At 42.1% G+C, this 24,779-nt stretch overlaps 1 protein-coding gene across 23 annotated transcripts in view; it reads left to right on the top strand.

The window, feature by feature from the left end:
- Nucleotides 1-21,905, top strand: part of rims1a (regulating synaptic membrane exocytosis 1a) — a 66,013-nt gene extending 44,108 nt beyond the window's left edge. For 4 of the 23 annotated variants that reach the window (XM_087803164.1, XM_087803163.1, XM_087803162.1 and 1 more), the window contains 21 exons: nucleotides 927-1,080; nucleotides 1,242-1,292; nucleotides 4,793-4,955; nucleotides 6,805-6,909; nucleotides 7,179-7,238; nucleotides 9,034-9,111; nucleotides 10,160-10,279; nucleotides 10,460-10,549; nucleotides 11,457-11,540; nucleotides 12,285-12,350; nucleotides 13,283-13,389; nucleotides 13,544-13,662; nucleotides 16,537-16,697; nucleotides 16,765-16,979; nucleotides 18,204-18,236; nucleotides 18,396-18,476; nucleotides 20,720-20,885; nucleotides 21,000-21,112; nucleotides 21,266-21,367; nucleotides 21,426-21,565; nucleotides 21,641-21,905. In XM_087803164.1, coding sequence (XP_087659290.1) covers nucleotides 927-1,080; nucleotides 1,242-1,292; nucleotides 4,793-4,955; nucleotides 6,805-6,909; nucleotides 7,179-7,238; nucleotides 9,034-9,111; nucleotides 10,160-10,279; nucleotides 10,460-10,549; nucleotides 11,457-11,540; nucleotides 12,285-12,350; nucleotides 13,283-13,389; nucleotides 13,544-13,662; nucleotides 16,537-16,697; nucleotides 16,765-16,979; nucleotides 18,204-18,236; nucleotides 18,396-18,476; nucleotides 20,720-20,885; nucleotides 21,000-21,112; nucleotides 21,266-21,367; nucleotides 21,426-21,565; nucleotides 21,641-21,859 — 2,427 coding nt within the window. In that variant the 3' untranslated portion in view covers nucleotides 21,860-21,905. Of the gene's footprint in view, nucleotides 1-926; nucleotides 1,081-1,241; nucleotides 1,293-4,792; nucleotides 4,956-6,804; nucleotides 6,910-7,178; nucleotides 7,239-9,033; nucleotides 9,112-10,159; nucleotides 10,280-10,459; nucleotides 10,550-11,456; nucleotides 11,541-12,284; nucleotides 12,351-12,880; nucleotides 12,891-13,282; nucleotides 13,390-13,543; nucleotides 13,663-16,536; nucleotides 16,698-16,764; nucleotides 16,980-18,203; nucleotides 18,237-18,395; nucleotides 18,477-20,719; nucleotides 20,886-20,999; nucleotides 21,113-21,265; nucleotides 21,368-21,425; nucleotides 21,566-21,640 lie in introns of all 23 variants that reach the window. The other 19 variants (XM_087803184.1, XM_087803171.1, XM_087803165.1 and 16 more) reach the window with 18 other exon arrangements.
- Nucleotides 21,906-24,779: the final 2,874 nt, after the last annotated feature.

Here is a 24,779-nt window from a genome sequence, read left to right as displayed (position 1 = left end):
TTTCACTTGACTTGAAGACTACTTAAAATCAATTATTATATTTTCTACCACTTCAGATTCCCTTATCGGAATTGATTGAGATTGGTTAGCAATGAACCGCTCTATGGTTTTAGGCTGTGGGAGGAAACCAGAGTGTTTGTTCTGTTTCAGTAGGATTGCTAATGAAGCTAACAAAACTGAGCTTGCTTGAAATCCAAATTGGGTGCTGTTTTACTATGATAGCTAACGGAGCTAACAAAAACTGAGCTAACTTGAAATCCATACTGGGTGCTGTTTTACTATGATAGCTAACGGAGCTAACAAAAACGGAGCTAGCTTGAAATTCAAATTGGGTGCTTTTTCACTTGCATAGCTAATTAAGCTTAAAACTACTGAGCTAGCTTGAATTCTAAATCGTTGGCTGTCATCATAGAATTGCTAAAGAAGCTAAGAATAAGCAAGCTAGCTTGAAATCAAAAGCTGTTATCATTGCACTGGAATAGCTAATAGAGCTTCCAACAACTGAGCTAAATCTAAATCATTTTACGAAAACGGCTAATATGTTGCTGTTTCAGTGGGATAGCTAACAGAGCTAACCAAAACTGAGCTAACTCTAAATCAAAATCTTTTGTCTGTTATTCTAGAATGGCTAACAAAAACTCTAGCTAGCTTAAAATGAAAACCAGTTGTTGTTTAACTAGAATAGCTGACAAATCTAACAACAACCAATACTTTTGTTTTTGTAAGAAGAAACAAAACCAAAACTAACATGTTAACCAAATGAAAAATAATTATTATAATGATAACTATTATTTGGCTTTTTTAGGACAACAAACTAATGTTTGTTCATACAAAACAAAAAACAACAACAAATTTCCAAAATGTGTTTGCGTTTGAAATCACCAAAGTTTCAGCAGATTTCACATATATTTCCTCTTCCCGTTAAGGTCCTCATCGAACTGGAGACGGCGTTACTGGACGACAAACCTCACTTGTATCCTCTCCAAACCCACGACGTCTCATCCATCCCTCTGCCCAAGGCCTCCCCCTACCTGCCCAGACGACACACACACCCCGACACGCCAGGCAGGAAGCTGCAGCGTAAGTTAACACTAACGTGGCAGACATGTGTGTTTCCTCGCTCACGTTAATGCTACTGAGTGTGTCTCGTATGTCAAAGTAAACGTCTTCTTTCCTGCATCTGTGTGTGTGTGTATGTGTGTGTGTGTGTGATATCTACGTGTGCGTCTATGGTCATGTAGGTTCTCAGCGTGTAACAGAAGCTGAATTTGATGAGGGTTCAGTGTCTAAAGGTGGGTGGGGTCTACGTCCTGATCCGCTCTGGTCGCCGTGGCTCTTTATTTGTGGTGGAAGGTTCTCTCCATTCTGGGTCTTCCAAACGAGCCGATAGTCAACCAAACAACGAGAGGACCACGGTCAGAAACACCACAAATAAACCGTTGACCGGGACAAAGAATGTGGAAGAACATGTGTCGTCGGCATGAGGTCGTTCAGACTGAGGCGTCATTTCGACCCCCAGAGGTCAGAAATGAGTTGCACGATTTTGCTTCATTTCATTTCGGAGAGTTCTGTTTCCAGTGTGACGTGAAACCTGTGATGGTTCTGTTCGTAACTATGACGCAAATTACGCCGTTATCGGCAGAATCAGCCTTTGCTTTGCATGGTTCCTGTCACAACTGTCAACAGCTCGACACAACAAGTCGTGTTTTGGTTTAAAAGAGTGGCTAATGAAGCTAACGACAACTGAGCTAGCTTGAAATCCAAATATGTTGCTGTTTCACTAGGATTGCTAATGAAGCTAACAACAACCAGACTAGCTTGAAATCCAAATATTTTGCTGTTTCAGTAGGATTGCTAATGAAGTTAACAACAACCAGACTAGCTTGAAATCCAAAAATGTCGCTGTTTCAGTAGGATTGCTAATGAAGCTAACAACAACCAGACTAGCTTGAAATCCAAATATGTCGCTGTTTCAATAGGATTGCTAATGAAGCTACCACTTTACCCTGATTGCTCCTGATGGTAGACTTGGCGCAGGTGTGCAGCCTACTCCCATCAGTATGTGTGAATGGCTGTCAAAAGCACTACCAAATTTCCCCTCGCGGGACTAATAAGGGATTCTAACAACAACCAGACTAGCTTGAAATCCAAATATGTTGCTGTTTCACTAGGATTGTAAATGAAGCCAACAACAACCAAGCTAGCTTGTAATCCAAAGATGTCGCTGTTTCAGTAGGATTGCTAATGAAGTTAACAACAACCAGACTAGCTTGAAATCCAAATCGGTTGCTGTTATACTAGAATTGCTTAAAAAAGCTAAAAAATAACCAAGATAGCTTGAAATCAAAGTCTGTTGTTATTGCACTAGAATAGCTAATAAGGCTTCCAACAACCGAGGTACTGTAGTTCGAAATTTAAATCTGTTGTCTGTTTAAAAATTGCTAATAAAGCTAACAACAACAGAGATAGCTAGAAATCCAAATATGTTGCTGTTTCACAAGGATCGCTTACGGAGCTAACAAAAACTGAGGTAGCTTAAAATGAAAACCTGTTGTTATTTCACTAGAATAGCTAACGAAGCTGTCAGTGCACGATCCGGGAGCGCATATCTCGTTTGCCATGTTTTTATGATGAGAGCTCCGCAGTTGTTTGTTTGTGACGATGATCGTAGTAAAAAAAGTTTGTTCTGCAAAACAGTGTTTTATTTTGAAAGCTCCCAGTTTATCAGAGGCTGAATAATCGTGTCATATTTCAACTGATCGTACACATCGTAGAAAACATCCCGATGTTTTAGAGTAAATGTAAAAAACATGATTTTATTTATATAGCTAAGAATGCATGATTTTCAAGATAACTATAACATTTATTGGTTACAAATTTTAACTAGTAAATGTTATAGACATGATTAATTATTATCCTATCTTTCATAAAATCAATGCTTTGGGACGCAAAGAGACTCTATGTCACTGGCTATAAAAAAAAAGTTGTGTATTTTGAATTAAACGCAAATGTATCGCTGTTTTTCCAGATCGCGATCCAGACTATATTTTTGTCCGAATCTAGTTTACGTAAAAACACGGAGGATCAAAATATGTCATTGCGGATGTGGTCTGAGATCGCGTACTGACAGAAGCTAACAACAACCAAGCTAGCTTGACTATTTAAAATGTTGTTTCTTCCTTTCTCTAGAGTCTTAAGAAACAAAAGAAGTAACAACAGTCTGATGCTAAGAGAGTTTCACTCGCTCAAATATAACTCATCAGTTTTAAAACAGAGATCATGATGTTGTTCAAGTCAGATGAAGTAAAATAAAACATTAGTTATCGTGTCACTCTTGGAAGCGTCCTGGTCGAGTGTCCGTGTTCACCGGGCGACAGCAGGCGATACAAAGCGTTCCGTGAAACAGGCGAGAAAACCTTGCGAGTCCTTCAAAGACACGTGTGTTTTGGTGCTGGAGTGTGAGCTCGGAGCTGCTGCTCTCTTGGAAGTGAAGCTAACAACCCTGGGATCACAACAAAGCCTGACAAGGTTGCACAGATGCCTTCAAGTCGGATCAGACGGCCTGTTTGTATTTTTATCCCGGCAGTTTTGTTCTGCCAACTATTTCCTCCTGTTTCTTGTCGGGGAAAAAAAAGTGCTAATGAATCAGAGCGCGTCTATTTATGGAGTCTGTATCCAAGTGTAGCAGAGGATGCTCGTTCAATTCCCGGCTCACACTGCAGAAGTGTCCTTGAGCAAATCAGTGAGCCTCCTAGCAACAACTAGCTCAGGAGACCTTCTTTCCTTTTCTTACTCCTCTTACTCTTTCTACTGCTCCAGCTTCTTCTTTTCCTCTATTGTCTTCCCTTTCTCTTACCTTTCCTCTACTCCACCTTCTTTTCCTTTATTATCTTCCCTGTTTCTACCTTTCATCTACTCCACCTTCTTCTTTTCCTCTATTATCTTCCCTTTTCCTACCTTTCCTCTACTCCACCTTCTTCTTTTCCTCTATTATCTTCCCTTTCTCATACATTTCCTCTACTCCACTTTCTTCTTTTTCTCTATTTTCTTCTCCTTCTCCTGCCTTTCCTCTACTCAATCTTCTTCTTTTCCTCTATTATCTTCCCTTTTCATACATTTCCTCTACTCCAACTTCTTCTATTCCTCTATTTTCTTCCCTTTTTCCTACCCTTTGTCTACTCCAACTTCTTGTTTTCCTCTATTTCTTCTTCTTTTACTCTCTTTGTTCCTATTCTGTTTTATCATTCTATTACTTCTTCTTGTCCTATTTCACCTCGTCTTTCTATTTCTTAAACTCCATAAACTCTGTCTTTTCAAACACTTTAATCTTATTTTTTTCCTCTTTCATTTGGTTCTCTTTCATACTTTCTTTCTCTTGATCCTTCTTCTTCAATGCCATCTTTTTCTCTTCCTCTTATCCTTCTCCAAATCGTTCTCCTCCTTTATCTTCTTCTTCTCATCATTCTTTATATCTCTAACATATTTTATGTCTTCTTTCCATCCTCCTTCTTCTCTTACTCCTTTTCCTTCTTCTCAAACATCCCAAAGCAAGTCAGAGTCCTCCATCCGTCTTCCTCATGTTTACCAAACAACTTTGTTCCCACTCTTCAGTAACAACCTCAGTTTGATACATTCATCTTTTGAGATTCCAGGGCAGAAAAGCTTAAAGAATGCATGAAATTAAGCTTTTCTTTCAGTCTGTGAATACAAGTTTTGAGTTTGTTCCGACTTTCGTCAACCAGCGTCGAATATAAAAACATGTTTGGACTGAACTCTCGCTTCCACCCTCCAGCAGACGGACGTGGCAGGGAGAGACAGCGAGAACCCGCCTCCACGCTGGAGGTTCCCGATCAGCAGAGGACGCCTTCCCATCACATACGATCGCGCTCGGTGTCGCCTCACCGCGAGGAGCAGGGACGCCTGCGGTCGCGGCCGCCCAACGTTCCTGCCCAGAGGTCAGTCAAGTGGACTTTAGACCGAGACTTAGAGACCCCAAACAATGGCTGAGTGAAAACACTTTGTAGTTAAATGTGGAGAAAACTGAAACTCTGGTGATTGCTCCTGATGATAAGGTTTCAGGGTTGAGTAAGTACTTGGGTGACTTAAGTCAGTCTGTCAAACTGAGCCTGAGAAACCTGGGTGTTGTATTTGATAAAGACATGTCTCTAGTTCAACACTGCAGAAAACTGACCAGAAACTGTTTCCTTCAACTGAGAAAAATCTCTCAACTTATGAAAATGTTGTCACAACATGATCTGGAGCTTGTTATCCATGCGTTTGTTTCTTCTCGCCTGGACTATTGTAACAGTTTATTTTCATGTCGTAACAAGAAGGATCTGTCTCGTCTGCAGTTCATACAAAACTCTGCAGCGAGAATTCTGACCCGCTCTAGTAGAAGAACTCACATTTCTCCGATCCTTAAAACTCTTCACTGGCTTCCAGTTTCTTTCAGAATCAACTTTAAAATTCTGGTTCTTACTTTCAGATCTATTCATTGTCAGACCTTCCATCAGTGATCTGATCCAGACTTACACCCCAGCTCGGGCTCTGAGGTCTATGGATCAGAATCGACTTATGGTTCCACGAACACGGTTCAGGACCAGAGGAGAAAAATCCTTCCAGACTGTTGCTCCTAAGCTTTGGAACGATTTTTCTCTCTCTTTGTGCTTGATGGATCTACTGACTCCTTTAAGAAAGATCTTAAGACGTTTTTATTTGTTAAGGCTTTTCCTTTATTTTCTGGAACTCCTTCTGTGTTCTCAGTTTTATCTTGATCTTTAAAGTATATACTTTATTGAGTATTGTTTTGATTGTTTAAGCGCTTTGTGACCCTGGTCTGGAAAAGTGCTATACAAATAGACACTACTTACTTACTTACTTACCCTAGAATCCACCAGGACTACATGTTGGTTTAGAAAAAAAGAGCAGACTTTTGTCCCACGATTACATATGAAAGATCAAATGTTCTCCAAACGTACTGCAGCAGGGGGAGATTCCTGCAATACCTCCTCGTCCTGAACGAGCAGTCGTGGAATTTTGGCGCTCTCACGTTGACATTAAACTCCTCGTTTTAAAGTGGAGCCTCTCGGAGCCGCCGGCTGTTGCTATATTTAGCGTTTGAATTTAAGCGCGAGACATTTAGGAAAAGGTGAAAGCAGAACTGGAGGGACGAGCAGGAGGACGCTCGGAGCGCTTTCAATCTGATTCCATCTACTAATGAAATGTCTGACTGATGCCGAACGTCGCTGCTGCTGCCAGCTGAGTCTTGACTGCCAAGAGCCCACTGCAGCAGCTGCTGCTGACCACTGACCTTTTCTTCTCTTCATCCTTTTCTCTTTCATTTCCTACCTCCCTCTCTTCCGATCATTTATTCCCTTTCTTCCAACTTACTTCCTTCCTGTCCCTGCATCCATCTTCTATGCATCCATCCTCCTTTTCCATCTGTTCCTTTTCATTTTCTTTCTTCTCTTTCTCAATTTCTATACATCACCATCACCATATTTCTCTCTCTGACTTCCTTCTTTACTGATATTTTTTCAAATTTCCTGTCTTTTTCATTTGTGGCTTTTCATCCATCTTTTCTTTTACTTCAACTGCAACCCATCCCTTTTCTTCTATGCTTCCTTTTCTGATTCACTACTTTCTGTTTTACTTTTTTACTTGCTGTTCCCTTTTAATATTATTTTGACTGCTCTTTTCCTTTACACTCATTTCTTCCCTTCTTTCTTTTATGGACACCCATAAATCAATTCTCCTTTCTTCTTTTCTTTCCGTCCTCACACTCGTGCTTCTCTCCATCCCCAGGAGTCTCGACGACGAGCTGCCTCAAAGTCGTCGTTCTCGCTCCCCGACTCGCTTCCACGACTCCTCCAGAGGCCGTCACCAGGAAGAGGAGTACCTGGACGACAGGTGTGTGCTCGAGTGTCCTCCTAGTGGGCGACACGTAGAACTGCAGCTATCGCTTCCTTGTGCGGCTTTACACAGCTTTATTCGAAAGACTTGTCGTTGTGTGTGTGTGTGTGTGTGTGTGTGTGTGTGTGTGTGTGTGTGTGTAAGTTTGTGTGTCAGAGTGTGGACACGTGTCGTGTGAAGAACCAGCAGCTCTCTTCCTGTTCACTCTCTTCCTGCTGACTGTTGTTGTCTTCCTCATGTGTCATCCATCTCCATGGTAACCACAGTGAGGTCATCATGATCCACCAGTCAATGCGCGGCAAAAGTGCCGAGTGCCTCCACACCAGGTAAACATCTCACCTGTCAGCCTCGTGTCTGGACATGAGTCACTCGTACCTTTGTGCACATGATCTGTAGTGTGAAGCTGTCAATCAAAACCAAGAGGACGAAAATTGATGACATGATACGTTTAGCTCATTAATAAAAAAAAAGAATATCCCAGATCCTTAATATTGATCTTAAAACGATTTTAAGCCGTCGGGTTACCAATAATTAAATTCATTATTATTAAAGATTTAAAGATGTAATTGAGCAATCGAGGATATGTTTCTTATGTAGCCCGCCAGAGGGCAGTATAGGATCGTATATGAGACTCCAATGTAACGTAATTTTAAACATTTGTTGCGTCTCTAGTCTGTGACGTGTAGTGAGGCACAAGATTAGGAACTTACAGTGACGTGTGTGAGGTTCCAGGCTGGTGAGGCACTGACTCATCTGGAGTCAGATTTATAACTGTAACAAGTGAAAGAAGAATTTTACTATTGAACCAACATTATGCAACTGGTGATGCTTCACATCCCATAAGCGTTCTTTTTTCAGTGACACCTTCATGAACACAATATATACACGGGAACATATTTGTTCTACAAATAATGTTTCTCTTATAGAAGTGGATAGAGCACTTTTCTCATGTCTAATTCATATTTATTGTAAATAAATAACAAGCGTAGAGATGTGAGCAGCATATCATTTATATTGACCTACCTTATTTTTCAACCTTTAATTTAATTTTCATAAAGGTTGTTTATCAGTATGATAAAAGAAAAGTTAATAATGATCGGTCACTCGAAAGCACTAGTCAGTCCACTGTTACTCAAAGAAAAATTTGCTTTCCATTTTTGTTCATTTCTTGAACATAAAGGATTACATGACGGTCTTTCTTCATCTGGGTAAACTTGTCAATGACCCGTCAGCCAAAGTCCAAGGTTAGAATACAATAACTTGACAAGGTCTCAAAGGTTTAAATTATAGTCTTTGATTGATAAAGTGCTAAATTTTGCCTTTATTAAAGAATCCGCAATCGTTATACATTTGTTTTGACGGATAGCAGAAAGTAACGTTGGTTTTCATCAAAACCTAACTTGTTGTCGTCCACTAAAACTGAACTTGTTAATTGTTAATTAATATTAAATGTCTTGATGTATCTCATTCCAATATTTTGATCGGTGAGGGGCACGAATATCTTCACCCCACGGCCGTCTGTTGCGAAAAGTTTCTGACATGCACGCTGTGAATTTTAGTAGCTCATCTTTTTAGACAAAAATTGTTGTCCAAAAGTCATTGACTTTAATAAACAATATTGGGAACATAATCAGTCTAAATAAATAGAAAGTAAAAAATATAAAATATTCTTTATCTATTATTATTTCTCTATAAAGTACATACGTTCAAGCGCTTTGTGACCCTGGTCTCAAAATATAATTTTGAGCACTCTACAAATATAATTTACTTACTTACAATCTCTTCACAATTGTTTTAAGCCTGGTTAATGCTCAACAGCGCCATCTGGTGGGGCTCATCACAATGACCCCAAAAGCAGAGACGACGCTGTTATGTTGTTGTGATACTGTACGATGCTGACAAATGTTTAAAAACTAGAATAATACGTCAGTGAGAAAGTCATTTAGACGTTGTCGTAGAAGTCAACTCTGCTGTGACGTGGCCGTTTGACAGTCACCGGGTAAGTTGCTTCTCGTCAGGGAGCAACTTTCTGTTTGTGCGCACTTCATTTTCTTCTCCATCCTTCCTCCCTTTCTTCCTTCCTTCTTGCACACCTGCCTGCTGCATGTTCGCTTAACTCAGGAGGTCGTCTAAGCACCGACACTCACTTCCACCGAGGATGCCGCTGTTGTTCAACGGCATCCTCCCTCAGCCGAGCAGGTAAGTCACAGAGTCTCACTCTGCTTCAAACTAGACATGATCTTTTAGCTCTAGAAACTCAACACAGTTGGGTGAGAAAAGATAAACTAGTGTTGCTGATTATGATGATCATTAAGAAAATTGTCTTCCCTTTGGGAGAATCAAAACCATTAAAAGTGGTTTTGTATTATGAATGAAATGAAGCAAAACTAGGGTTTGAGTATACAGTATATTGATTTTTAAAAAGCTATAAAACAAAACACCCACATAAACATATCTCTATTCATTTTAGAAAGCGTAGGCTTGACAATTTGACGATTCAAAGTGCAGTTCTATGAAAGTCTTGAGCAAATTCATTTAATTTTGTTAAAGGAAATTATGATGCTAAACATGACACTACTATAGCAGCTTAAACTAATAGCTTAACTATTTCATTACAGCTGTGAAGATAAATATACTTTTTTCACTCTTTAAAACTTATATCACAAACATTATATATAACAATTATGAGCTGTAAAAAAGTGCATTTACTTATGTGGTGTTATTTTTTGACCATTTGGAACTTAGCAGGTTTAGCATCATATTGAAGCATTCTGAGACCAGTTGGGATGTCTGTGTCTTGTCTTTTTAGTGCTTAACAATCATCATGCGTCTCAAATTTGTCTTTTACAGTGGTACCTGGGTTTTTATGACATTTTTAAAAACTCTGTTAGGAGTGACTTGAGGCCCTGGGATCAGTTAATACAGTGAACTGGAGCTTCAAACCCTCGAAAATTAAAAAAGCTAACTCAGAGTTAAGGGTTAAGGGTAGTTAATAAAATGTCTGTTTATGCTGAATACAAAAAGTCATTGGTAGGGCCTGTCTGTATTATTCTGATCATTAAATTGCCTAAAAATTGAATTGGGTTTTGAGCCTTCGAAGCTACGCCCATGGAGAACCGAGGTACCACTGCAGACAGTATCATCTGAGATACATGTTTGGGTAGAGCATATTTTGCTTGGTCAGCACTCCTGTGTTTCCGTTCTTTCTTGCATGCTTTTTCTGTTATCCTTTTTTTTTTTCGACCAGCTCCACGACGCCTGCATGCCGAAAGATACAAACATCTTTCAGGGGGTCGCACTCAGTCACCAAAACCTGCAGCTCCGTCACTCAGAGCATTTTAATGTTCACTGATGAGGCACAAGTGCGGTAAGAGTCACATAGAAACAGAGAAATGGTTATTTCTATGACAACATTTCATCGACATTCATGGATGAGACGAGCTGCAACAGGACCTTCCTTTTAAAGTATTTTTCTGTTTGTCCATTCTGTTCTGTCTTCTCTCTTCCTTCTCCATTGGATGGCATGTTGTGCTGTGCTGCCCTCTAGTGATCTCCAGTCTTCTCTTGGAAGGGTTAGAAGTGCTAGCACCAACTGTCTGCCGCCAGACAAACATGCCCCTTCACCAGATTCAGAAAGGTACCACTGCATGTCCGTGACCCCTTCCTGTAGATCTGCATTAGACCCTTTACTACCCCCCCCCCCCCCAACCCCCACACTCCCCATAAATAGATGTAGCTTTCACAAATGTTCCTAATCACAACCTACACCCATTCTCTCCTGACAACACAATTGTACGATGGTGCGACGATCTCTTAACTCGACTTGACGAATGTTTTTGCCCACTTTTTTTTATTGTAACTTCTCCTACAGTGTTGGTTTGCTTGAGAGTGGACTGTCCTGCTGTGGAAGTTACGAGTGAATTGTTCAAGTAAATCTCCTGGTGTTTGTTGGTTACACGATACATGTTGCTACTAGAGATGGACCATGAATAGATCTGAAAGTAAGAACCAGAATTTTAAAATGGATCCTGAAAGAAACTGGCAGCCAGTGAAGAGTTTTAAGGATCGGGGGAAATGTGAGTTCTTCTACTAGAGCGGCTCAGAATTCTTACTGCAGAGTTTTGTATGAACTGCAGGCGATACAGCTCCTTCTTGTTTAGACACGAAAATAAACTGTTACAATAGTCCAAACAAGAAGACACAAACGCATGGATTATAAACTCCAGATCGTGTCGTGACACCATTTTACCAAGTTTAGAGATTTTTTGGTCAAACTGAGATACTGTCCTAGTTTAGACTTAGATTGTTGGTGAAGTGTCGCAATGACTTGTGGTTGCTTTTGCCAATTTACCTTTTAAAGTTTTCATGTCAACATCCAACCAACCAAACAGTTTCTCATGTATGTGTGTAGCGACCAACACCATCATCAGGGGCCGGACTATATCCATATAAACCCTCAATTAGCTCAAGTCCAGGGCCACGAGGTGCACTTCAATATTTGCTTCAGCTGCATCAATCAATGTTTTTTTCTCGTGTACACATAGAAAATCATTCTACCATTCCCTGCCCCGGAGACGCCCTGCAAGTCCCAGGATTCTTATCCAACATGCTTCCCCTGAAGACGACAGGTACCCACTTGTGGACCCCAAAGGCTTGCGTCCTTGAGCTTGACCTTTCATTTGTAGATGGATGCCGATTGTCGCTTTGCTGTGTCTTCAAGTTTCGTTCTGAAAGAGGGCTGTTCTGTGTTTTTTTTGTACACAATAACAATTGTGAAACATGTGAATTTAACTCGTAAACTTAGAAGCCAGTTCTTCTCTTCCCAAATCTGTCGCATCTCCTGCTTTTTCTCAGGAGTGAAACAGTTTCAAGTTTAGCCTCAACATTTATATTATATGACACAAATTGGACACAGTTTAAATCTAATGAATTCCCAGAAAAAACAACCAAGAATAGTGTGTAACTTGTTCTACACAAAAGTCTGCAGCCCTTGTGTTGTTCTGTTGCCGAGTTGTGAGCTTTTCTGATTTTGTTGTTGGATTGTAAAACCATTTTCGTGGCTGACGGAGCTTCGGCTGTGTTCTCCTCCCAGTGCTGTCGCTAAAGTTTGTGTTACGGTCGTGGCTTCCTGCTTCTCTCAATCGTTCTTTTGTGTATTTATTCCAGAGATCTATCTCTGCCATTGTGCGCCATTGTTGTGACTTTGCTTTGTGTGTGTGTGTGTGAACTTTACATGTTTGCCAAAGAGGAAAACAGAAGCTACTCAAGGGTCTCGATGTGACTCACTTTGTCACAAATCTCCACATACGTACATTCACCTGTTCGTCCTAGCTTCCCGTTTTTTTGTGTTTTACTCATCCGTCATCTTCCAGGCAGCCTCAGACCCTGGAAGCACCTGTGTGTCAGACTGCTGTAAGGAAGCTCTCTGATAGTTGCAGGTAAGACATGTGAGAGTCACTACATGTCCAGTAGGGGGCCTTTCACATTACAGGGTCAGGCCAAGGAGGGTCTGTCACCCTTCGTTCCCCGACCCACTTCACATGTTTTTTATTAACATAAACTCATTAAGAATACAAAGGATGGGGAGCAGAAAAAATATGCAACATTATAAGCTGATACTCAAAAACACTAATTTGAAAACGCATTGTCCCAGACTGTTATTCTGTTATTGCCTACATCTTTTTCTAATTTGCCTCTGGCAAAATGTCACACCTCTGCTACCATAGAGGTCCAGGAAAAAGTTCACCTCACCACATGGACTCAAGTCTACTTTATTTGTATTCATAGCAAAGAAGACACTGTCATGTGAAACCCCTCTTTCAAGTTTTGACATCAGAGACACCATATCCTCACTTTTATTTAAGTCTGTTTTCGTTCTTTCATCTCTGCATGCTGCTTTTGGTTTGTGTCGCTGCATCTTTTTCGTGCACACCAGAATCAAGCCCACCTCCATCTTGAGGGGCTCCAGAGGGAAGAAGGTCCCACTGAGGCCTCCTGGTAAGGGGAGTCCACTAGAATCCTCCTCTCTAAACTTTCCCGGTCACAGGTAGTTGTTCTTCTAGATGATGAGAGGAATAAGATACATTTGTGCTTCCCTCTTTGTGTTGAAATGCTGCTGTGTATGTGTGTGTGTGTGTTGTTGTTGTGTGTCGGTGTTTTCTCTTCAATGCTGGACCATGAAAAGTCGGGAATACTTTTAGTGAAGTTGTTGGATGTGAAGTTGTGTACAGCAAGTTAACTGGACGGTCGACAATTTTTCTTACTTCTATAGTTTTAGTTGAACTTTTAAGATGAAGGTGGTCACAATCCGCCCCTCGTGTCCCTGTATTTGAGTGTTGATGTACCGCTTTCTTTTCGTCTTTTCTTCTAGTCACCACCAAAGTGGTCCGTCTCATACCTCCTCAATGACTTCCTCCTCGGGACGAAGAGTCCGGCAGCTCCCTCAACTTCCACCCAAGAGCAGCAGTGTAGAACAAGGTAGCTACACTTACAAGGTCGTTACGAGTCTTTGGAGATGGAACCAGGTCTAGGGACTTGACAATGTTTCTTTAAGGAAACTATTGCATTTTTTAGAGAACACTCTTTGCTCTACAAGCGTTGCCTTTGACTAACTTGATTTCTTTGTGTGAAGCCCTGGTAGCAGAGGAGCGAGTTCGTCAGCTCCAGATGAGGGTTCATTGCAACCGAGTGTCAGCTGCCAAAGCGTCCAGCCAACAGGATCTGGACCGAACCCTGAAGAACAAACGACAGGTGAGTCAGCCCTTTTTCTGATTTCCACGATGGAAGTTTGTGATTCATTACTGCGACAGTGGATACTTCCAACAATACGTCCTTTACCTTAACCTTTCCTGATCACCGTACTAGTTACACCTTCATCTCTGCCCATTTTCTCTTTTATGCTACTACATAGTGTTAAGGGTTTTTGTGTTCCGATGAACCGACCCCTCCCCAGCCTCGTACGTGGTGATGGAATGGACAGACACATGGATGAGTTTAAGAAAAATGCTTGTTTAGTGAATTATGCAAAAGTCAGAAACAAACTTACGTGAACACGGGCGCTAGCAAGCAGAGAGATCTATCGCAGACGTCTTCGGATGCCAGAACGCAAAGATCAGACAAAATGGTGGATCTTTATAGTAGAATATTCAGGTTAACGCCTCTAGTCAAATGTGAATGTAGGATTGGTCAGTAAGTGTAAACACTTGATTCTAAGATGGCCGTCGCACGTGATCGTAGTGGAAACTTACCGAAGGTTTGTTGTTTTCTAGAGAGAGTTTGTTCCCAGCTTCTTGCTGGACTGTTGTGTCTTTCAGTGTGAGTTTTCAAACAGGTGTCCACAGATTTGCTGGGAGTCTGGGATTGTTTAATCTTTCTGTGTGTGCAAGGCTTTGTGACCTCGGCCTTTGAGTTGTGAACCTGAGTTTAGTTTAAGTGAATGCAATGCAAGACAATGATTATTTAATATGAATTAAATATGAAAGATTATCAGTTAATCAAGTGACTATTTGAAATGTGTGTTAAATCTAGATGATTGATTACAGTAAAGTTGTCATTTCCTAACAATAGTGTTAGCTACAGTTATGACCCCGGCAACATTTATTTGGCCCCTCTCAAAGGTAAGTTCACGAACGGTGGGTTGTGAGCGAAAGAACGAGATCGCGGGTACAAGCGGCCGAAATAAGTTTTCTCCGTGAGGTGTCTGGGATATCTCTTAGAGCTAGGGTGAGAAGCAAGGTCATCCTGGAGTGACTCGGAACAGAACCCCTCTCCCCTCCGTGTTGAGGGGAGTCAGTTGAAGTGGTTTGGGCATCGGAGTAGGATGCTCCCCAGGACGCCTCGCTGGTGAGGTGTTCAGGGCATATCCCAGGAGAACACGGGGTGGACCCAGGACCAATAGAGAGACTATGTCTCCAAGCTGGTCTGGGAACGTCTTGGGGTCCCTGGATGATGAAATGAAGCCAAGGATGTCTAACTCTTATTCTTTTTTCGCCCACAAAAATAAATACGTTTTAAATGTAGATATAGCACATATACTTTTATTGCCAAACCTAAATTATTATTTATTTATTATAATTATTAAACCCCCAAATTAGGGTGCTAGTATTTTGGCTGAAAAATCTTCCATATTTTAAAAAGTTAGCATAAATTACAACATATTTTATTGAACATCAATTTTGGTGGAAAAGAAACCCCAGAGGACGCCTCATTTGAATACAAGAAAATAAGCGTCAATTTCTACATCAAAAAACTTAAATTCCGTTTTTTTTTTTTTTACATTTTCTTCTGCAAATGGGAGGATTTTTTGGAAACCAGTGGAAATAAATCATGATGTGGTAAATACACTGGTCCGCTAAGGAGCTTCAGATCTCGCCCTACAGCACCCCCTCCTGGCAAACCATGAGGAGATTGATCCTGTGTGAAAGAGGAAGAGGATGAAAGGGTGAACGCCTGAATCTCTGGGCCCACATATGTACAGAAGAGTAGGAAATATAGCCCCGTCTTGCTCCGCTCTAATCACTTCACATCCGCTGAGCTAATTATGTCATCAGTGTCAAACGTTCCGTAGCTGTCAGCGAACACTCGGAGTCTGACTGGATCATATTGAATGCAACACATTCATTTACTTATGTATTGTGACAAGCGTGTCACGGCATGTTAACCAAACATCTGATGTTTGACATCCCTGGCATTAACGAGTTCACTTCCATTCAGTCTCGCGGTGGTTTGTGCCAGCCGGCGCTCGGAAGAGCCAACAGTTTAGATGGATTACAAACAGTATATTGGGTCGAGGACGACGAGGTTCCACAGAAGAGAGAGACAGAGAAGGGACATTTAAGAAGAATATGGTGTTGTTTGCGATCACATTGGTTAAAATGTATTTGTGTATAGTATCTTTTCTTCACATTACTGGCAATAAAGCTGTTTATGATTCTGATGATTAGTTTAGTACGACAATGAAGAAAAGTAAGACTAGTCAGAGATGAAGAGGCTTCAGCTGTCCTTAGGAATATATTAGAAACATGATAAGAAAAGTGTTTAAAGTGAAACAGTTCATGTGGCTTGGAGACAAAGCTTGGGAGAAACAATTGTTTGGACATGTAGAGAGGAAAGACATGAAGAATGTTAGAAGTGGAATTATGAGGTAAAACGTTACTTACTTACAAATATTGAGGTTATTTGATGTAATAAAAGAAGACATTAATAGAATTTGGAAGAGGCACATGATGAGTTAAGATGGCGGATGCTAACTGGTTGTTGAAAAAAGACAGAAAATGTGAAGACAAGTTGGTTGAATAAATCACAGGGAAATAAATAATAATGATATAACAAACTGTTCGTTCTGTGTATCAGAAGCATTTGAGTGACAGGTCAAGCTTTAATATTATAGCATCAGCACAATACAATATTTAACTCTGACACATTTAAACTTCACCAATGACCGTTTTACTGATAGAGAATTTGTTTATTGTAACTTTAGAAGAGGCTAAACTTTTATTTACAAATTTTACCAAACTTTCTAATACACTTCTTTCGTTTTAACCAACTTTTGTGTTTGAGCTGTTAGCTTCTCTAGTCTGTTTCCTGTCGTTGTTGTTTTTGCTAACGACGTGTTTCCTGCGACAGTTGTTCAAGGACCAGAGGACCAGCAGTGAGAACGTATCCCATAAGTCCTCAGACAGTGATGTCAGTGATGGGTCAGCCATTTCTCGAACCAGCAGTGCCTCTCGCATCAGTAGCACCAGCTACATGTCCATCCAGTCGGAGAGACCTCGGGGACGCTTCAGGTACTTTCAAACCGTCCGTCTTCTTCAGATCCCGAGACTCACCGCGTTTTTTTTTGGTGTCGGTCAGTCGGGCGATGCGCGCGACCGGGCGTCACATGCTGAAGAGCACCAGCGTCAGCGGTGAGATCTACGGCATGGAGCACGTGGACGGCAGCCAATCGGACACGGCGCTGGGCAGCCTGGGAAGCGGAATCAAAAAGCGGCGATCCAGCCTCAGCCAACGCGTGGTCGCCATCCTGCCGTCCAGACGCAGCCGCAGCACCTCACAGCTCAGTCAGACAGGTCAGGAACGTGGACCCTGAGGTGCATCTCCACCTGGGAAGCAAACAACAATCCTTTTTGAGGAACACTGCAGATGTATTCAGGAGAAATTATAAATGTACTTCATCATTTAATGCCACTGAACATCTCAGCTGGTTTTCTCTGTTTGCTTCAGTCTTGTTTCCAGCTCCACGTCAGACACATACACACACACACAAACACCTACACACACACACCTACACACACACTTCAACACCAACACATGATTGTTTGTAAAGTAATGTGACCAAGACTCTGAGGCTGACGGAAAGTAGACTAGAGTGTCTTTATAGGAAGGTTAACTAATGAGAAGAAGGAGAATATATGTGTATCAGTTTGGAGTCAAACCTCCAACTCTCAGATGAAGGAGGTGAAGAACAGATCGCAGATGGTGTCAGAGAAGCAGCAAAAGTGAAAGACAAATTCAACTGGACATGATGTATAGTTTAGATTAGTGGTTCTCAACTGGTCTATCAACCATTAGTGACACTAATGGAGAAATAAGATAATAATAAAAGATGTATTTATTGTATGGTTTAAAAAGAAAATGTTGGACTTCACTCCACTTAATTTTTTGTAGCCAGAACTCAAAGGCAGATTTCTGTCTGTATTTAACATTTGGAAAAATACAGTCACACACATTCATACAGACATGGTAGATAGCAACAAGAACTCTAAGCCAATTTGTACAACAAAAAAAATCTTTAAGCAAAGTTTCAGGCCCTGTTTAAGGACCAGATGTTAATATGATGAAGCCCACGAGTTAAAGCTCAGAAAGAGTCAGAGCTGCAGATCAGAAGCATGTGTGAAGAAGTTAGGAGACACAGTGAGGAGTGTCAGATGTTGGGACACATGTTTAGTATGATTTTGGTCCAAGTATGTTGGAGATGAAGAAGAGAAAAAGGCTATGATGAGGTTCATGATGAAGGAGTTGATTATCAAGATGGTGGAAAACAAATGGAAGGGTAAAGATTTTCCATCTGACTTGAGGGGACGTCAACACGTCCAACCTGCGATCGTCCACTCAAAGATATGTTTTATTTATTACTTTTAAACGACACTTCATGACAGTCCTGAGGTGAAACTCCAGGATTATGTCAAAGACACAATTTCCTCTCGCATCAACACTCATCCATTCATACAAAGTTTGATTGTTTTGTTGTTGCTCATTGTGTTTGTTGTGTGTGTGTGTGTGTGTTATTTCAGAGGCGGCGGGTAAGAAGGCGGACAGAAAGAAAGGTAAAGCAATAGCGAGACAGTTTTCTAGGACGATAGACTAACATCAAAGGCCATTACATGTCATCGCTGGTGCATGACAGTGTTTCATACTAAACAACAAGCGCTCGCTGTCCAGCTGTGTCCTCTCAGGGCTTTACTCAAGTGTAACACTCTCTACAGACACAGTCGAGGGGGAAGTAGACCAAACCCAGGCAGACAAAGTGATTGACAGCGAGGGAGTGATGAAGAGTAGCTTCACAGGTTCACGTCCAGCCCTTTCTGACCTCTGCAGCACGCTGCCTTACTCCACCCTTCTCCTCGCGCTCGACCCTCCTTCGCTTCAAAAGCCTGCGTCTAGAAGTGTCATGAAGACGTGTCCTCAAATTCTCCTGATGCTTCCCAGTCGGGCTTTTGAAGCTGAACCGGAGGGCGACGCTCACCGTGTCACCTTAGTCGCCTGCAAAAGCTCGTAAGATGTGGTCGACCGACTGGAGCCGACCGGATCTTACTGCTGTGACCTCATCATCCTGAATGTTGCCTTCGACAGGATTTGAACTACAGTCACCTTGTTTCATTACATCACACCGGAGAATGAGAGGCAGAATAGTAGCTCTCATTTACACTTACATCAAGTATTACCTACTTACTTACGTCATGATATTTAAGTTGATATTTTACCCTATATTTATATTTAACTGCCAAGGAGGTTATGTGACTGTCTTAAGTGTTGATCATTGAACAGATCGTTTAACGTAGTTGGTGTTTCTAGGAGGTGAGTAAATTGGCAAGAATCTACCAATACGATACATATCGCTATACAGGAGCAACGATACCATATATTGACATATCATACTGTAGTAACAAGGATATATTTGTAGTATTGTCGAGTACTTGACTCTGGAGTTGCAGAATTTCCAGACCACACGACTCTTGACGAAGTCGTAACTGCTTTCATTTCTTTTCAAACCAAAATATGTCAAAACATCAGCTTTAAACGCCACTGGATTTGACTGTATCCTCTCGTCCTCAGTCATTGCCAGGATCTCGCAGGATTTCATTAATCCTTTAGCTGCGGGAGGAAAAAATGACTGCTGCCATCTAGCAGCCGGAAGTTTAATTGCAACACAAAAATGAACAAATGGCATTAATATTTGAATAATAATTGTTGTTTTGCACAAAATGTATTGAACTATAAACCATTAAAATCATGGTGAATAGAAAACATTATTTAAAATCAGATACATACAGTGCTGTTGAATATAGATACAGTTTTGTGTAAAAAGATACATATATCTAACAACCCTAAGTGCATGCTTCCAAAAGTGGCACTATAACCCTGAACTCAGACTAAAATTTGTTGCGCTGAAGTGTTTTTGCCTTTTCCTATTGGGAAAATAGAACTAATGAAATTAAAGTACTGAAACGAAAAGAGGGTGCACCTTTTTTCGTGAGCTCTGCCCAGCATAAAAAGGATTGGTTTTATCCACGTCATGTTACGGCCCCAACAGCATATTTTAAGAAAGAGATATGTGATGAAAGTAAAGAGTGTTTGGTAATTTTTCAAAATATAAAAACATTTGCAGACATTAAGTCGATTTTAATTCATCACATAACTACATAACCGGCCGCTGTGCACCAACACTTCCCTCTCAGATGATTGTCTTCCCTTCTTCACGACATTTCATCCGTTTAATCCAGCGACTTTCGACAAATCAGATGTTTTAATTGACAGCTAGCATATACTTTTATCTAATAACATTTTTTAGTGTTCTCTCTGACAATGGTGATGGTCTGATGAAGCTTCAACAGTGTCATTATTGTCAGTGTCCACTAGATGGCGTCTCTGCACTATTTTCCTTTGTTTTGAACAACTGTTCTAATGAAACATTATTTTTAAACTGATGGCGCCACCTACTGACCTCTAAACAACATGACACTGTTTCATGAAGCTTCATCGGTACATTACTACCTGACAATGTAGTGTCAATACAGTTGCAAATTTACTTCTATTAGCACAATAATATATCTAAAGACAAAGCGCCACAGACAAAGATGACAGATTAACCCAGACAATCCCATGTCCTCATTGGCAGAGGTGTTCTGTTAAATGTATCTGTAGCAAATGTCCATGTCACTTCTGGTACTCAGCACTCACAAACAGGAAGAGAAAGTCCAGGGTACTCAACGTCGCTCATTCAAGTTGAGGCCAACTTTCGACAACGACAAAGTTCTTGGCCGTCTCTTTTATTTAAATATGTCACAATGCGTTGATCTTATTTTGAGTCATGGTGAGGTCACCTAAAGATACTGCATGGGTCTGCTTTCTTAACAACCCGCATCGTTCTCAGGCTTCTCAGGGTTTGCTGAAGTCAGAAGTTGACTGAACTCAAACACATTTCGTGGGACAATGAGACGCCTGACAACTTTTCAAAGCCCTCGCACCCTCTTAAGCTGGCAACGCTCCTGGTTCACTCATACCTGGTGACCTTCCTTTCAATCCACAGAGGTGCCCGCGGGAAAGAAGGTCGGCAAGGGAGGCAGCAGCAGCATCCAGAGGAGCGTGGAGACGGGCATGGCTGTGGAGTTTCCGCGAGGAGGGTCGGGCATGAACCGACAGGCCAGCAGAGAGTCCACTGACGGGAGCATGAACAGCTACAGCTCTGAGGGGAAGTAAGTGACACCAGAGATTTGTAAAGTAGTCCTTGAACATATGACTAGTATTCTGGTTGTGAATCCTGTCAGTGACTTGTCAGCTTCTCCAAAGATCATTGTGTTGTGTTCCAGCCTGATATTCTCAGGGATGAGGTTGGGTGCCGACAGCCAGTTCAGCGACTTCCTGGACGGTCTCGGTCCCGGTCAGCTGGTGGGCCGCCAAACACTTGCGACGCCTGCGATGGGTGTGTTCCGTCTTTGTTATTTTCTTCAACAGATGTACAGATGTGATGATGTTTTAATGAAACAGAATTTCCAGAGATCAGTCGATTGTGGTGTGTGTTTCATGAAACCCTGTCGACTGATACTAAGATAATAACAATGACTCTCGTGTTCAGGTGACGTTCAGATCGGTCTGATGGACAAGAAAGGCCAGCTGGAGGTGGAGGTGATCAGGGCACGCGGCCTTACCTCCAAACCTGGCTCGAAATCCCTCCCAGGTGAGATTCCCGGGCCACGACACCATTTGAACTATTCTTACTCTGGACTTCTCTGCAGCTCCCTACGTCAAGGTGTATCTGCTGGATAACGGGACTTGTAAAGCCAAAAAGAAAACTAAGATTGCACGAAAGACCCTGGAGCCTCTCTACCAGCAGCATCTGCTCTTCGAGGAGAGTCCCCAGGGCAAGGTGCTTCAGGTAATGCACCTGACAAAATAACAACTTGTGTCCAAAGTAACTTTGACCCTGATGATTCGATCTCCCCCCTCGCAGGTGATCGTTTGGGGCGACTACGGACGACTAGACCACAAATGTTTTATGGGTGTAGCACAGATCTTACTGGAGGAGCTGGACCTCTCGAGCACGGTGATCGGATGGTACAAACTGTTTCCGCCGTCCTCCCTGGTGGACCCGACGTTAGCTCCCCTCACGCGATTGGCGTCTCAGACATCATTGGACAGCTCAGGACAAACTCTGGGCGTTCGGTCCTAGTGACCAAATGACCACTACCAACAGCCCGGTATTCCTTAATCGAGAAGAGATATATATTGGACCACGGCCGAGCGGACGGCGCAGTCGGGTCCGTGGACACTGAGACCAGGACGACCTCGGTCGAAGCCAGACGGAGAGACAGGGAACACGAGAGAGCAAGAGAGAGAGAGGGGGAGAGAGAACGAGCCAATCAAAGCTTAGCTGGAGTCTGACAATCATGTCTTAAACCCTCCCTCTTCTTCCTCCCGCTGCCTTTTACCTTAGCTTACTTTGCTTTTCCTGTGAGCTTTTGTCCAAACCCTGACCCCCCTCGACCTCGTTTGTCCCTCCAGAGCACCTGAGCGAGGTCCCCCCCCATCCTGTCCCCCGCCCGCCCCCCAGTCCAGTAGCCTCTGAGCCAATCAGAGCAGAGCTAACAGCTAGGCCGCGAGAACGAGGCGTTACCTGATTAGTAGCACAGATCCGTCGGAAAAGACGTGTTACCATGGTAACTGTGTTGCGGAAGCTTTTTTGAGCACAAGACGGGTTCAGGTCTGGAGGTTCTGCTCTCCGTCTGACGAAGAAGGAAGAAAAAAAGAGGCCAAATTTACAGTTTCAGTTTCCATTTAGATTCTTTATTTTTTTCGGTTTTCGCCGAAAAGTTCCGACAGGTTCCTGTGGGTCCGAGACCCCTCGTCAGGCGCCGACGACACAGGTCAGGTGGCGTTCAGAACCCCCCGCCGCCCTCGTCCCCGTCCTGACCTCACTAACTCCCCCTGTAGGCGGGAGCAGCATGACTCGGGTGATCGGGGGGGACTTGGCGCCCCCCCCCCTCCTCCTCGGCCCCCAGCTGCATGCATGTTTCTTTCGTTTCCTGTTTGTTTCGTTTCCTTTTGTTTTGTATTCTACTTCTTTTGTAAAAACCGAAGAGGAGACGAAAATTAAAACGATTCTCGAGAGAGAAAAAAACAAAAAAAAGAGAAAAGAAAACAGTCTAGACTATGTGTGTTAGTTCCACATACTTTTAGGCCAGCTTGTATGTTGCATGTTCTTGTACAGTTTGCTTGTACTGAATATGAATACAAACCAAGAAAAGCCAAGCCATCCCCCGCCGCGCCCTCCACGCCGGGCCGCGGGAACCATTGGGACTAGAATCGACTTCGTCCAGGGGGCCGAGCCCGCCGCTCCGGGGGGCGAAAAAATATTCAAACTATCGAGTCTCTGCAAAAAGAAAGAACCTTTTTTCCTGTTTCTGTTCGTTCTTTTTTCGGGTATTTTTCGAGCAACAGTGCTGTTCTGTAGTCCTGAGCTTCCTCCGGCCCCCCCGCCCCCCCCCCCGGCTAGCTGGCCACGTAGGTGTCTAATCTGTAGTTTCAGACCTGTCGGGGCTAGAGACCGAGATAGAGAATGTGCGTATAAACAGCCTTGTATATGAAGTATCATTATGAGTTTGACAGAAATTATAAAGATATAGATATATAAAGAGTGTATCGGCGCGTACACACACACACTTGTACATACAAATTTAAGGACGAGCGGCTTTTAAGTTACGAACAAATGACACATCTATGACACATTCCTGATCTTCTCGAGGGAAAATTTTCGTGTCCCGCCAACGTGCTCTGGCCGCTGAGCGGCGCGGAGCCACAAGGGGGCGCTAATAGGCCTTTATTTTTCTTCCCAGTTGCAGAAAAAAAAACAACAAAAAAAACAACAAAACAAACAAGAAAACATTTGAACTATTTTTCCCACTCATGTTCGACGACGGTTGGTTTGGACTTCTAAAGCCGATGAGCGACCGGAGCTGCAGATGTTTGTGTTCCGTGGCGGTGTGGCCGACTGCCCTTTCCTTTGTCAGTATTACTGCAGGAATACTGATTGTTTACAGCCCACGGCTCCCCGAGACCCCGACCCTGACCCCCCCACTCCAAGAACCACAGTTCTAGACAAAAAGACGAAGTATTCACTGCAACAGTTCTTGTTTGTACAACAGATGTGGCTCTAACTGATGTGTATGTTTTATATTCAAGAGTTCATTTTTATTATTTACAAATAAAAGACTGTGTGGAAGAGGATCATGTCTTTGTCAAAAGCACCTGCTGAGAGGCTTCATTCTCACGTCATCAAGGTGCATTCTGACGTCACCGTGACGTTGAAGAAATGAGCGTGTCCGTTGTAATACAGTAACCCACCAGTGGATGGCAGTGTTGCTCCGACTGTCAAACGATGACAGTCAAATGTTTGAAGTTTGTGTCATTGTGTTTCAGGAGGAAGTTGTGTGTCTTTTTGGTGTGTTGGAATGGCCGTGCAGTAGGAATTGTGTGTTCGCTATTTTTGTGTGAAGTTTCCTATTTAAAGTTTGTGTGATTGTGTTTTTTTTTAATTTAGTAGTGATCAGGTCCATCTTTTTTTGGTCAACTTTAGCCATCATCTCACTGGATGGTTGCTGGTTCAAATCCACGCTGACAGTAGCCAATGTCCAGACCAGTGCAGCGGAGCCAGCAATGACGTCATTTTGTTATTCAACTTTTAACCTTTCACTTCCTGAGGGATGATTTTTATTCTTCAATTCGGCTCTTTTCGTTGGTAACAGATTTGACTGCAACATTGACCTCTGGTGGCGTGATTCGGAACTGCTCAGGGACGAAAAGTAGTATCTGAAAAAATATGATACTATAATACTTTGATCAGCACTGAGACTGAAATGATAAAAACATCAATAAAATACATTTGAATATAATAAATCTATTTGAAAAGAAAATAATAATATTGCGATAGATGTGCATGAGCAAAAATGTTTTTAAAAACTGATTGTATTGTAGTAACTACAATGAAAACATGTAATTAGAAGTAATTACAATTCAACTTTAGTGAATATTTATAAATATGAATGTCAAAGGAAAGCATTTAAAGTGAATCATAAATATGAGGTGAAATGTAT

This window comes from Callionymus lyra, chromosome 11 (genome assembly GCF_982586985.1).
Source record: "Callionymus lyra chromosome 11, fCalLyr1.hap1.1, whole genome shotgun sequence".
Classification (NCBI taxonomy): Eukaryota; Metazoa; Chordata; class Actinopteri; order Syngnathiformes; family Callionymidae; genus Callionymus; species Callionymus lyra.
This window is presented reverse-complemented; position numbering and strand designations above follow the sequence as displayed.